The sequence below is a fragment of the Pipistrellus hanaki genome (genome assembly GCF_964339955.1).
Source record: "Pipistrellus hanaki genome assembly, chromosome: 17".
NCBI lineage: Eukaryota > Metazoa > Chordata > Mammalia > Chiroptera > Vespertilionidae > Pipistrellus > Pipistrellus hanaki.
In genome coordinates, this window is record NC_140519.1 from 38,737,204 (window position 1) to 38,751,411 (window position 14,208).

General features: G+C 42.9%; 1 protein-coding gene across 1 annotated transcript in view; it reads left to right on the forward strand.

Moving 5' to 3' along the window:
* The window catches only part of SPAG1 (sperm associated antigen 1), a 47,103-nt gene that overhangs the window by 27,486 nt on the left and 5,409 nt on the right, over nt 1–14,208 (forward strand). Inside the window, exons 13-15 of the mRNA XM_084864550.1 lie at nt 3,256–3,422; nt 6,373–6,505; nt 8,658–8,784. Coding sequence (XP_084720676.1) covers nt 3,256–3,422; nt 6,373–6,505; nt 8,658–8,784 — 427 coding nt within the window. The remainder of the gene's footprint in view (nt 1–3,255; nt 3,423–6,372; nt 6,506–8,657; nt 8,785–14,208) is intronic.

A 14,208-nucleotide genomic window follows, 5' to 3' on the forward strand; every position in this document is an offset into this window, starting at 1 on the left:
GAGAGAAACATCGATCAGCTGCCTCCTGCACCCCCCCAACTGGGGATGTGCCCGCAACCAACGCACATGCCCTGGACCAGAATCGAACCTGGGACCCTTCAGTCCACAGGTTGACGCTCTGTCCATTGAGCCAAACCGGTCAGGGCTAAAATTAACTATTTTAAAGTATGCAATTTAGTGACTTTTCTAGTATATTCACAATGTTGTGCTATCCCTAACTAGTTTAAAGCATTTCATCACCCCAAAAGGAAACTCCTCACTCCTCATTCTCATTCTCATTCTCATTCTCATTCTCATTCTCATTCTCATTCTCATTCTCATTCTCATTCTCATTCTCATTCTCCCTTCTCACATCCCCTGACAAACACTGATTTCCTTCCTGGCTCCGCGGATAGTTCATGGAAATGGAATCATAGGATATGAACCCTTGGTGTCTGGCTTCTTTCACTTGGGAAATGTTTTTAAGGTTCATCTATGGTGTAGCATGTATCGGTACTTCCTTTTGATGGCTGAATAATATTCCATTGCATAGATACGTTACATCTGTTTATCCATTCATCCACCAATGGACATTTTGGTTGTTTCCATCTTTTCACTATTGTGAAAAGTGCTGTTATGATCATTCAAGTACAAGTTTTTGTTTGCGTTCCTGTTTTTAGCTCCTTTTGTATACCTATGAGTGGAATTGCTGGGTGACATGGTAATTCTGTTTAATTTTTTGAGGATTGCATTATACTTTTTATATGTGTGCAAGAAGCCCTTTTATACAAATTAACTTTAAAAAAATGTTTTTATTGATTTCAACGAGGAGGGGAGAGGGAGAGAGAGTTAGAAACATCAGTGATGAGAGAGAATCATTGATCAGCTGCCTCCTGCATGGCTCCTACCGGGGACTGAGCCCACAACCTGGGCATGTGCCCATGACTGGAATCGAACCTAGGACTCTTCAGTCCGCAGGCCTACGCTCTATCCACCGAGCCAAACCAGCTAGGGCTACAAATTAACTTTTAAGACTCGTTTATTTTTGTAATTGAATGGTTCTTGCTGGTATATCATTATATGAAATGAGGAAGCTTTGTCTGGTATTGCCATATATGCTTTTCTGTAAAATATGCCGTTTAAAACTTGCACCATTCTTTTTCGTGAACCCCATATTTATGCTTGCTTTTCCATCGAAGCAACAGCAGTTTTTTTGTTTTTTTTTTAATTTTTTTTTTTATTTACTGAAGCATTGGTGCTTATTTTGTTTCTGTCTCCCATTAACCACATTCCTCTCTTCCTCTCCAGGAATCTTACATGTAAAATTCCCTGCCTATACTTACTCACTCCCTGGCAGCACATCATCTCTTTCCCGCCGCTCCTTCCTTCCTCCCTGCTGGTAATACAAGTTTTGCTTGAAAATTCTTCTTATTTTCTAAAGCTTCTTTTTCTTTTGCAGTTGTGGGTGGTTACACATTCTTTTTCAAATGTATTTTTCACACCAAAATATATGATATTTGGTTATCATGGCCAAAGAACGCTATTGAAGTTTCAGTTTAGAAAACTGGGAAATTGTGTGCACGCTATTTGTCTCGATAAATACAAAATTTTTCACCCAAAAGAAGTACTTCTTGAATGCAGTCTAGTAGTTACTAGCCAACCTTCAGTCTTGAGGAGCACCCTTTGAAAACCAGATTCATTCCAAAGATGTAATTCTATATTTTGTTTTTAAATAAAAGTATGATATTTTGTATGTTAAAAATGATGAGAGTGATAATTAGGGATGTTAATTGGAATTTCATGATGGCTGTTAGTAATTGTCATTAATACAAGGACCCTCATAGACTCCAGTACCCTATTCTTTAATATATATATATATAAAGGCAAATTATTTTAGAGATGAAAACAAGACAAGGTAAGAGTATTTTAATTGCAGGTAAATATTTTAAGAAAAAGCAATATTCCACATGACAGTTTTAGCCCAGGCTTTATTTATTTATTTATTTACTTACTTATTTATTTATTTATTATTGATTGGTTTAAGAGAGGAAGGGAGAGGGATAGAGAGATAGAAACATCGGTGAGAGATCAGCTGCTGCCTCCTGCACATCCCCTCCTGAGTTCACAAAGCTTGTGCCCTGAATGGGAACTGGCCCAGGGTCCTCTCCATTCATAGGCTGATACCCACACCAGCCCTGTCATTGGTTGATTCTAGGATGTGCCCTGACTAGGGATTGAACCCATGATCTTGGAATGACACTCTGAGTGTCCCGCGAGGGCAGCCCAGTCTTGTGCCCCTGTCTTTACAGTTTGGGCATAGAAATTCCCTAGTGCTTCTGAGTATCCTCAGGAATGACACATTATCAATTTCGTAGTCATATTACTTGTTATGTGGGACATTTCTTCTAGGCCTTCTCGATTTTGTTTTTATAGCTCACCTTTTTAAAAACTAAAATGGTATTGCATGTTAATTTTTAAACAAATTGCAGATGTTTAATTTTTATTTTTTGATAAAAGAGAATCTAAAGTTACATAATTTTGGGGCTCTAGCCTGGTTTGGCTTAGTGTATAGAGCATCAGCCTGAGGACTGAAGGGTCCTAGGTTCAATTCCGGTCAAGGGTGCATAATTTGGTTGCAGGCTCCTCCCTGGCCTGGGCCCTGGTCAGGGCTCATGCAGGAGGCAACCAATTTATTTGTTTCTCTCACATCAGTATTTCTCTCTCTCACATCAATATTTCTCTCTGTATTTCCCTCTCTCTTCCACTTTTTCTAAAAATCAATGGAAAATATCATTGGGTGAGGATTTAAAAAAAAAAAAGTAAAATAAAGTTACATAGTTTTTGGCAACTTTTAAAAGTCCTTTTGAAAAGTTTATATGGACAGGGAAGTACACCAATGCATAGCATTTGTAAATCTTACTTCTTTCTTTGTTTTGTTTTTGTTAATCCTTACCCTAGGATATATATTTTTTTTCCATTGCTTTTCAGAAAGAGTGGAAGGGAGGGAGAGAGGAGAGGAGAGAGAAACACAGATTTGAGAGAGGCATACTGACTGGTTGCCTCCCACTCACACCCTAACCTGGGGCGGGGAGTGAACCCACAGCACAGGCATGTGCTCTTGACTGGGAATCGAATCCATGACTCTTTGTTGCATGGGCCAATACTTCAGCTACTGGGCAACACTGGCCAGGGTGTAAATCTTAACTCTTGATATGACCTTTGGTAATATGAAAAGCAAATTGCATGGTCAATAAAGAAAACTCTTGCTCTCTTTAGAATAACAAGAATTTTAATGCATCTGGATGGCCCACGCTGGCGGGAGAAGCTGCCAGCCATACCTTCTGTGCCTGCTTCCGCGCAGCTGCGAGCCTGGCAGCCTACAGCGGAGACGCCCCCAGGCCACGTGGGAGATTCCTGCAGCCACCCCCAACCGGGCAGCACAGGTAGGGGAAGTCTGGACTCATTTCTCTCAAGGGTTACTTTGAGCCCTGTACATTTTCACAGTAGAGCAGTAGAATAAGAGCATGCATTTAGGCGTCAGATCTGGGGTTACGCCCTCTTTATCCTCTTTCTAACTACAGAGTCTTAAGAACTTGCTTCACATCTCCAGTGTCCTAGTGTTTATGATAGGGGATTACCAAGAGCAACTACCTCATGGAAAATTGCTCTTAGGAATCAATGGAGATATGCCTATAAAATATCTCTGTATTTTATAGGCATATAAATCTTACGAAATAACTCTGTATTATATAGTAGGCATATATAATCTTAAATGCTGACTGTAAGATTACAGTAGCCTCAATAAAGATCAAGTTAGCATCATGTTCACAGAAAGAAGGAAGAGAGTTAAGTAGCGTGCAGTTCTCTGTGACACCATTAAGATTTATGTGTTTGAAATAAAAAAAAAACACCCGACTACATGAGTAACCAGCAGATACTTCCTTCTGCCTCAGGGCGTAGCTGTGAACGAACCTGCATTGCCGTCTAGCTACCTCATTGCTTTGGGCAGTGCTTACTAAGAGGGACTGCACTCGTGCTTTCTGCTTTAAAGTGAGTTGAGATCTCATTTCTCCTGCCTGCTTAGGAACTCTCTGTGTTCATTTTGAGTCCATTTTGCAGAAACTCTGAAGCTGCAGAGCCATGATGTCCCAGTGGCTAGGGTTAGACCTTCATCTCTTATGGCCTTGAGAGAAGACGCAGGGACCATCTGCCAAGGCTATTAGGTGACTCAGCAGTCCTGGGGAAATCGCAGAGACCTCTCCTTTTCTGGAGTCCATTTTTAATGGGGCCTGGCTCAACACATTTGCTCAATGAAGGGTGGCTGTGATTTACAAAGGACATATACTAACCATACTCTGGATGTGCCACAGCAAATCAAAGGGACACGTATGGTTTGTTCTGTTCCTGGTGTACTGATCATTAGTGAGAAAGGACACCGAGAGCTCACAAACCTTGTTGGGGAAAAAGCTGGAGGAAAGGTTTTTAGCAAATTGAGGGGGAAAAAATACTGTGTTATTTTGTTTTAGAGCTTATATACACCAGCATTCATGGGGAGTGTCGTTTGACCCCTTTGAAGCTTGAAACATGAGAAAATATTCTGTTATTTGAAATAAGAAAATGAGAACATAATACTTTATGCTGTTTATACAGAGGGACAAATAAGGCTATCATTTACATTCAATTTTATGCTATAAATTCAATACACCTATTTGATAGGTGTATTTGATAGGTGTATTTTTAGATCACAGAATTTAAAGGTATATTTTAGATTTTAGGTTAAGGATTTTTATTTATTTATATAAAGTTATTCATAGGGTAAAGTTATGACATAGATTTAAAACTTAAAATTTTAACACTGTGTGTTAGAAAACTTTGGTTGTAAGTAACAGGAAATCATAAGGAATGGTTTCGGTGGACTATAAAATCATGCACACACAGCTCATCACGGTGCCGCTCCGGCCGGAAACAGTAGAACCACAGCACTTTCAGGTTTCATGTCTGTACCTATCAACGTCCAGAGGGAGAGAAACGCCATTGCTTTTGGTGGCATTAATTTAAGAATGAGGAAATATGTTGCCCCAAAGTTGTAGCTTTTTTTTAATTATTAAATATATATATTATATTGATTTTTTTTTTTTTATAGAAGAAGTGAAAGGGATAGAGAGTCAGAAACATTGATGAGAAAGAAACATTGATCAGCTGCTTCCTGCACACCTCCTACTGGGGAATGTGCCTGCAACCAATGTACATGCCCCTGACCGGAATCGAACCTGAGACCCTTCAGTCTGCAGGCCGACGTTCTATCCACTGAGCCAAACCAGTCAAGGCCAAAACCCAACTCTTAATAGCTTGAAGAAAAAAAAAAAGAAAAAAAAAGAAAGAAAGAAAGAAAGAAAGAAAGAAAGAAAGAAAGAAAAGAAAAAGAAAGAAAAAAACCCCCCAAACAGGTTGTTTTTGCTCCTGTGGTGGATAAGTCCACCGGTGGGTGGGTAGCTGCAGGGAAGGCTGGGTTTAGGACTCATTCTCCTTCAGCTCTCTCCCTTGTCCTTTCTCTGGGCCCCATTCTCAGATAGACTCTTCCTTTGTCTCATAGGATGGCGACATAGCTGCTCCTTTCCCCCTCATTCCACAGGAAAGAACAAGAATTTCCTTATCAGGTGCTGCCACAACAATCATATTGCAGCTCACTGACTCTCATAGGCCCAACCCTGACCAATTAGGTTGTTTTGGCCAAGGGAATAGGATGTGTTGATAAAAAACACACACACACAAAAACCCAAAGATTACCCCAAGAGACAGGGCTAGAGTAGGGGTTGCGTTAAGCCACAGGAGTCAAGAGTGGAGGAGGTGTGATCTTCCCAAAGAACTTTAGGGTACTGGACCACTGTCTACTTCATGCGTTAGTGGGTTGGTTTGTTGGTCCATTTTCCACGAAATAGTCATGTGATGAAACACTAGGTTTTTATTTTTATTTTGGAAAGCACATTGGTTAAAGCTGGGCTCTGTGAGACAAGGAAGGGCTGAGGAGCGTGGAAGCCACAGGAGAGCGTCGGCGGGGCTGCGTTAGCTCACAGGGGAGTCAGAGAAAAGCGCAACACCAGGCATTCCTGTCTGGCAGAGAAAAGGCATGCCAATACGGATAAAGATCACACAAGTACTTGTATTTTACACGTTTTCCAATTTGAAAAAAAGTGTCACAATTGTATAAGCACTTCTACTCACAGCCAGTTCATCTTCCTAATTTGTTCACAGTTTTGTTCTTTTTAGACTCTAGCTCCGCATGGTAAGCGGGGCAGGTTGATCTGCAATCGATTTCCTTACAGCTGCACTGAAGGCTTTGTAGAGGTGCTTCTATAAACACTTCCTCTGCTTTCATTTTTTGGGGTTCCATAGATGAAGACAAGTTTAAAACCCTTAAAGAAGAAGGAAATCAATATGTGAAGGACAGAAACTATGAAGATGCACTTAGTAAATACAGCGAGTGCTTACAGATTAACAATAAGGAATGTGCCATTTATACAAACAGGCAAGTAGTTCTTTGTAACTTTTAACTATTTCTTATGTCAATATGGTTTATTTAAAATATATAGACAAATTGTCAAATTTCTTTTGAGAGACAAAATTTTTAAACTTAACCTTCTCCATGGTTCTCATTTATATAGCAACTTGTCTAAGAGGTGTGTGGGGGGTGGGGGTGGGGATAGGAGTTCTGGAGAGACTGCAAACGTGAGATGTGGTGGGCAGGGAGGTCTGGCGATCCGGCTGGGATGGGTCCTCTGACCCTTCCTGGCTGCGGCCTCACTGCACCACAGGCCTGAGTTTGTCCTCCATGGGGGGACGAGGACAACTCTCGAACTGGTGTCCTAAGTGCCCTTCTTCTCTTAAAGAGCTAAGGGGAGGGGTCAGCATCTTTAGTGCGTGGTAGGAATGGGCAGATTGTTCTAAAATGCAACTCAGGTGTCAACTGGTGATCTGGGGAGTTTTAGGGAGTAGGTGGGATCTGGGGTGACAAGGAAACATAAAGTATAGATCCTAAAGCACAGGGACTCTTAGCGTGAGCTTTCCAGCTATTTCAGATGAATTCTTTTAACCGAACTTCTCCCTGTTTTGTTTTCGTATCTGCCTTTTGTCTGCAACATCTTCAGGGTGAGCCTGCCGTCTCGTTCCCTCCTTCCCCGTCCTCCAGGTGGCAGCTAGGGGGATCTTTCCAAACCTGGAGAACATGTCAGCCCCTCTTTAAAAACCTGTTACGTTGGGGAGAAAGCTCAGCTTCCCCAGCCCAGTTTACCATGCCCCCTGTGATCGGGCCTGCCCGCTCTCCCAGTCTCATCCCTACATGAGGCTGCCTGGCACTTTTCTTATCCCATTGGCAACATGGGATATGTTCCAGGTACTGCCCCCTGCGGAGTGGCTCCGGTAGTGGAGTATCAGCCCGTGCACCAAAGGGTCACCGGTTCAAATCCTGGTCAGGGTGCATATCCAGGTGTCGGGTTCGATCCCTGGTCTGTTTGCATATGGGAGGCAATCAGCCGATGCTTCTCTTTCACATCAATGTTTCTCTCTCTCTCCCCCTCTCCCTCTCCCTCTCCCTCTTCTCTCTAACAAATAAATAAATAGAAATGCACATGCTGCCCTTGGCCTCCGCTCTCCTCTCCCTACATCTCAACTCTCACCCCAGGGCCTTTGCTTTGGAAAATCATCACTTCATGCTCTGGGCTTCCATTTAAATGTCTCTTCTCCTGGGGAGTCTCTTCTGGCTGCTCTTGCCCTCTCCTCAGCACCACAAGGTCTGATAGGTTTCTCAGCTGTGTCCTCCCAAAGCACTCTTTACAGATTTTATTGTGTTCGCTTTTATTTATTTACTTATTTATTTATTTATTTTTTAAAGGTCTTTTATATATATATATATATTTTTAAAAAGGTCATTTATATATATATATATATATATATATATATATGGTCTTTTATATATATATATATATGTTTTATTGATTTTTTACAGGTAGGAAGGGGAGGGATAGAGAGTTAGAAACATCAATGAGAGAGAATCATCGATTAGCTGCCTCTTGCACACCCCCCACTGGGAATGTGCCCGCAACCAAGGTACATGCCCTTGACCGGAATCGAACCTGGGACCTTTCAGTCCGCAGGCTGATGCTCTATCCACTGAGCCAAACCGGTTTCGGCTTGCTTTTATTTTTTAAAAATATGTTTTTATTGATGAGAGAGAGAGAGAGAGAGAGAGAGAGAGAGAGAGAGAGAGAGAGAGAGAGAGAGGAAGGGAGAGGGAAAGAGAGAAACATCCATGAGAGAAAAATCACTAATGGGCTGCCCCCTGCACACCCTCTACCAGGGATGGAGCCTGCAACCCAGGAACCAAACCGGCCACCTCCTGGTGCATGGGATGCTCAACCAGCCGGGCACGTTTGCTTGTTTTAATTGTCTCTTCCTTGAGGGCCGGGGCTGTATTTTATTTGCAGTGCATTCCCAGTGCCATAATTGCATGTGTTACAAGAAAATTCCATGATTATGCTTAAGTGTTGGGTTTTAACTGAGAAAACAGCTGTGGTGTATAGATACATAGTTAATGAGCCCTTTTCTGATTTTTCTTAGCCGTCAAATTTATAGGTACATATTGTCCCTCCCTTTCGTAACACTGAGTTCCATTGTTACACCAGAGCGCTCTGTTACCTGAAGCTGTGCCAGTTTGAAGAGGCCAAGCGGGACTGCGACCAGGCACTCCGGATAGATGCCGGGAACGTGAAAGCGTGCTACAGACGGGCTCTTGCTCATAAAGGACTCAGGGTGAGGCCCTCTTCATTTCAATACATGAAGCTCGGCTCCGAACACATCAGGCCGTTTTCACGAACATCAGTCTCGGGATCCAGGAGTGGGAGTGAGATCACCCTGGGATTTTAATCCTAGTTCTATACCAGTGGTGGGTAAACTCATTCGTCAACAGAGCCAAATATCAACAGTACAACGATTGAAATTTCTTCTGAGAGCCACATTTTTTAAACTTAACCTTCTTCTAGCACCACTTTTTCAAAGTAGTCTCGCCCAGGCCGTGGCATTTTGCGGAAGAGCCACACTCAAGGGGCCAAAGAGCCGTATGTGGCTTGCGAGCCGCAGTTTACTGACCACGGTTCTATACTAACCAGTTCTGAAAGCCCTCAGCTTTCTCCTGATTATAATGAGGAGCTAGATTAATTTCTAAGTCTCCTTCCAGCTCAAAAATTATTATTTATTTCCCGATTTTCTAAGGAGTGTTGTTAGTTATGAAAAGTCTACTTAAAGGACAGGAATGTGTGTGTGTTTGTTTTTACTGACTTGCTCCAGGCCACCAGCAATGCCATTGGATTTCTCCAGCAAAGGGCTGGCGTTGTCTGGGATGGGAGGAAGGCATCAGAAGGGAAGATGGTAGAGACAACTCAGAAATTGGGGAGCTCATGGTGATTTGTCTTAACTGACTGGTGGTTAGTATGGGACTATCAAGTGGCATTCTCAATAAGAGAATCACATTTTCAAAGAAAGTATTATATAATTGCGCTTTGGGGATTATTTTTGTCTTGGTCTTTTAATAATTTTGTTGTTGTTGATTTGAGAAAGAGAGAGAAACGCTGACTGTGCTTTCCCACTCATTTATGCTTCCATTGGTTGCTTCCTGCATGTGTCCCGATGCAGGCTTGAACCTGCAGCCTTGGGGTCCTGGGATGATGCTCTAATCAGCTGAGTTTCCTGGCCAGGGCTACTTTCGTTTATGCCGGAAAACGTGAACGAATGTTCATGTTTGTCCAAAATAGCATCACCTGGGAAAACCAGACCGTACAAAACAAAGTGATACGTTCTGAAATGGCATTTTTAAAATACTAACCCTGGCCTATTATGCTTTCTGCTGGTCATCTTTTTATTTTATTTATTTATTTATTTATTTATTAAGCCTCGCCTGAGGATATTTTTTTATTGATTTTTAGAGAGAGGAAGAGAGAGGGAAAGACAGAGAGAAATATTGATGTGAGAGAAACACATCAATTGGTGTGGGTGGGAGCGGTAATGGTAAGATATGTACACATATAATACCTTAATAAAAAATGGAAAAAAAATTGGTTACCTCCAGTACGAGCCTTGACAGGAGCCCAGACCAGAAAGGAGGAGCCTGCAACTGAGATATGTGGCCCTGACCGAATCGAACCCAGGACCTTTCAGTCTACAGGCTTACACTCTATCCACTGAGCTAAACCAGCTAGGGATATATATATATTATTGAATTTTTACACAGAGGAAGGGAGAAGGATAGAGAGTTAGAAACATCGATGAGAGACACCAATTCAGCTGCTTCCTGCACACTCCCTGCACACTGCCTGCAACCAAGGTAGATGGTCTTGACCAGAATGGAACCTGGGACCCTTCAGTCTGCAGGCCGACACTCTATCCACTGAGCCAAACCAGTTTAGGGCATGAAATGGCATTTTTAATAGTTAATTTGATTATGGTCTAATCCAGTGAAATTGTAAATGTGCAATTTGCAAATTTGCAAATGTGCAAAAGAAATTTGGATTTCTTTCTCAGCATTTTTTTTTAATTGAAAGACAGTAGTTTCATGTGTACAATATAATGATACGTGTATATATAGCAAAATGACCACTGTACTGTCCATCGCCACACATTGTTACAAATCTTTTTCTTGTGATAAGGACTTTTAAGATCTGTTCTCCTAACACCATCACATATATACTACAGCATCATTAACTACAGTCACCTTACTCTACATTACACCCTTATGAATCATTTTATTTATTTATTTATTTATTTATTTATTTATTAAATTATATGTGTACATATCTTACCATTGCCCCGCCCCCCAAATCATTTATCTTATAATTTGAAGTTTGTACCTTTTGACCACCCTCACCCATAGTGTTTATTCTCCACCCCTCACCTCACCTCTGGCCACCACCAACCTGTTCTCTGTGTTAGTTCAGGTGCGTGTGTGTGCGTTTGTTTGTTCCACACAGCACTGAGGTCAGACGGTAATTGTCTTCCTCTGTATGACTTATTTCACTTGGCACAATGCCCTCAAGGTCCATGTTGTTGCAAATGTCAGGACTGCCTTCTTTTCTTATGGCTGAATAATATCCCAGTGTGTATATACACCGCATTTTCTTTACCCGTTCTTCCATCGGTGGGCATCGGCTGTTTCCCTCGGTGGGCTATCGTAAATAACGCTGCAGTGACCATGGCGGTGGGATAGCTTTTAGAATCAGTGACTGTTTCCTTTGGATATGTACCCACAAGTAGTGTTTTTGATTTTGAGGAAACTTCGTACTGCACCAGTTCACATTCCAATGTTATTTTGCTATTGAGTTGTATGAGTTGTTGTTGTTTTTTTTTAATCTACTTTGGACATTAATCCCTTATCAGATATATGATTGGCAAATATTTTCTCCCACTCAGTAGGTTGTCGTTTTATTAATGGTGTTCTTTGCTGTGCAGAAGCTTTTGAGTTTCATGTAGCTCCACTTGTTTGTGTTTGCCTTTATTGCCTTTGGTTCTGGTGTCAAATCCAAAAAATCATCACCAACACCAAAGTCAAGAAGCTTACTGCCTATGTTTTATTCTAGTGTTGTGTTCCCAAGTCTTACATTCAAGTCTTTAATCCGAGTTCAGAGTATCTTTCTATCAGTATCTTAAGGGTTTTTGGAATACAGGGCTTTCACCTCCTTCATTAAATTCATTCCTAGGTATTTTATTCTCTTTGATGTAATTATAAATGGGACTGTTTTCTTAATTTGGCTATTGATCTGAATAAGATAAATATTCCCATGTAGACACTGCCTCAGTTAAGATAGAGAACATTTCCATCTCTCCAGAAAATTCCTTCTGCCCATTGTGTTTAATTTCCACCCTCCCACCCCTTCCCATTTATCTAATTGCTGCTGCTATAGATTAGTTGGGCACATGCCCTGATTGTGAGCTCCACCCCCAGTGAGGGGGTCGTGCAGGAGGCAGCCAGTCAGTGATTCTCATCGTTGATGTTTCTACCTCTCCCTCTCCCTTCCTCTCTGAAATCAATCTATATCTATATATCTATCTATCTATATCTATCTATCTATATCTATCTATCTATCTACCTACCTACCTACCTACCTACCTACCTATTTTAAAGAATGCAGTTGTAGCCACATAAAGAGGTGGTGCATAGGGTGGGATCTAGGAAAGTCCTGAGCCAGGGGCCTCTGTCTGAATGGAGCTGGATGCGCCACCCTCCCAGCATGGGATTCAGTCACCGGCCTGGAGCTCCACACTCGCCTGCGTGACCCCAACTCCCTACCCCCTCTCATTTTGTTAACAGCGCTCATACGTAAGCCTCACTGAAGGTTTTCTAGGCAGTGTGTGGCACCCTGAATTAAAGTGGCCTCCTCAAAATGAACAGCTTTCATGGAGCTCAGTGGGTTTGGGTGCATGAGGGTGGATCTGCGCGATGTCTACATGTGTGCAAACTCCCCAGCAGCTTGACCTCATTCTGGCTGCCTGACTCGGAACTTGTTTACCTGACTGACTGAAGTCAAGAGACGTACCTAATGAAAGACCAGAATCTCATACTTCCTGGAGCAAATTCCAGAAATTGCATTATGTATGTAGAAAGATAATCCCAAGATTGAGTAATCCCATTCTACTAAATTAGGAGGCGGGCAGCTCGTTTTTCTGGTTTGACTCCTTATGGCTTGGTGTGCACGCCCTGTCGTCAGAGCTTTGTGCCACAGGGGTTTGTTTCCAGCTCTGCGCAGGCCTCGGCGGCTTCCAAATGTGTCGCTCACTCCTGGACCCGCCTCCTCGGGGGCCGGGACGGGGAAGTGGCACAGGGGCCACCGTGACAGGTGCCCCGAGCTCTCAGGGGACACTCTGCCGCCTGGATCTCCTGTCTCTCTCCATTTATTATTTTTAATTGGGCTTTCATTTCTCTATGTGCCAGTTTTGTAAAGCACAGACCTTTCCTTAATGCACAGTTGTCCTTCGCGAGAAAAGGTAACCGAACATTTTGCTGCTGACTTACAATCTGCTCCTTGGGGCCGGGGAGGTGAGGGAGGCCTGGGGCCTGCCTTGTGGCATTTACAGCCCGTTGGCGATGCTACAGTTACCAAGACATCAAACGTCTATTGCTGGGGGAATCTGTCTACATCATAATGCGATTTCAGGAATATCCAATTTTTATTGACATTAGTTTAAGCACATCTACTAATAGTACATGTTACCATAAACACATGTGATTGTACTTCATTTTTTTAAGGCCCAATGAGATCAGCAGCAGCTTTTACTGTCCTCTTCCTGCCAGAGCCACAATAGCCTCTTTGTATAACCTTCTCCTTCCCTCCACCCCGCAGGCTGCTGTCCCATCAGGCCCTGTGCCCTCTGACAGCTGGGTCAGAGGGAGACCCCTCCACCCCCTAGTGTCCATCTCAACCTTTGGTGTTCTTAATTGGATAAAAGACATTTTATTTATTCTTTTTTTACTTTTTAAAAAAAATATATATATATTTTAATTGATTTCTGGGAGAGAGAGAGAGAGAAATGTCAATGATGAATCATCGATTGGCTGCCTCCTGCACGCCCCCTACTGGGGATTGAGTCCACCACCTGGGCATGTGCCCCACCTGGGAATCAAACCATGACCTCCTGGTTCATAGGCTGACACTCAACCACTGAGCCACATGGGCTGGACTGGGCTTACTTGATTTTTTCCTTTTTGTTTCCCTTCTTAAGATGTACGTTTCCACAAGGGCCAGACCACAGCTGTTCTTTTTCCTATGCTGTTCCCAGTTCCTGGCACAGGGCTGTGGCCGTGGCCATCTCTCAGGCCCGACCACTCTGTGGAGCCGGCAGACTGGCGCCCCCCCCCCCCCCCGTCTTCCTCTGCCTCCCTGCGTGATGCTACCGCCCTGCGGTCCTGCCTTCTTGTCACACTTGCCTGCCTCTGGTGTGACATTATCAAGACGTATTTCCTGTCTTCTTAGGTCTCCTTCACCCAGTCTGCTCTCCAGGCTCCGACTCTTCTGGGATAGATGGGAAAGCTCATATTGTCGCTTGTGGTGGTGGCCTTTCATTGTGTAGCTCACAAGCCTCTCCTCTCAGGCCTCTCTTCCTTGAGCCCCACAGCTGTGTTACCATTCACCCCATGCCCTTGCCTTGATCATCCCAAGATGGTCTTACTATGCCTCAGTTTCCCCATCT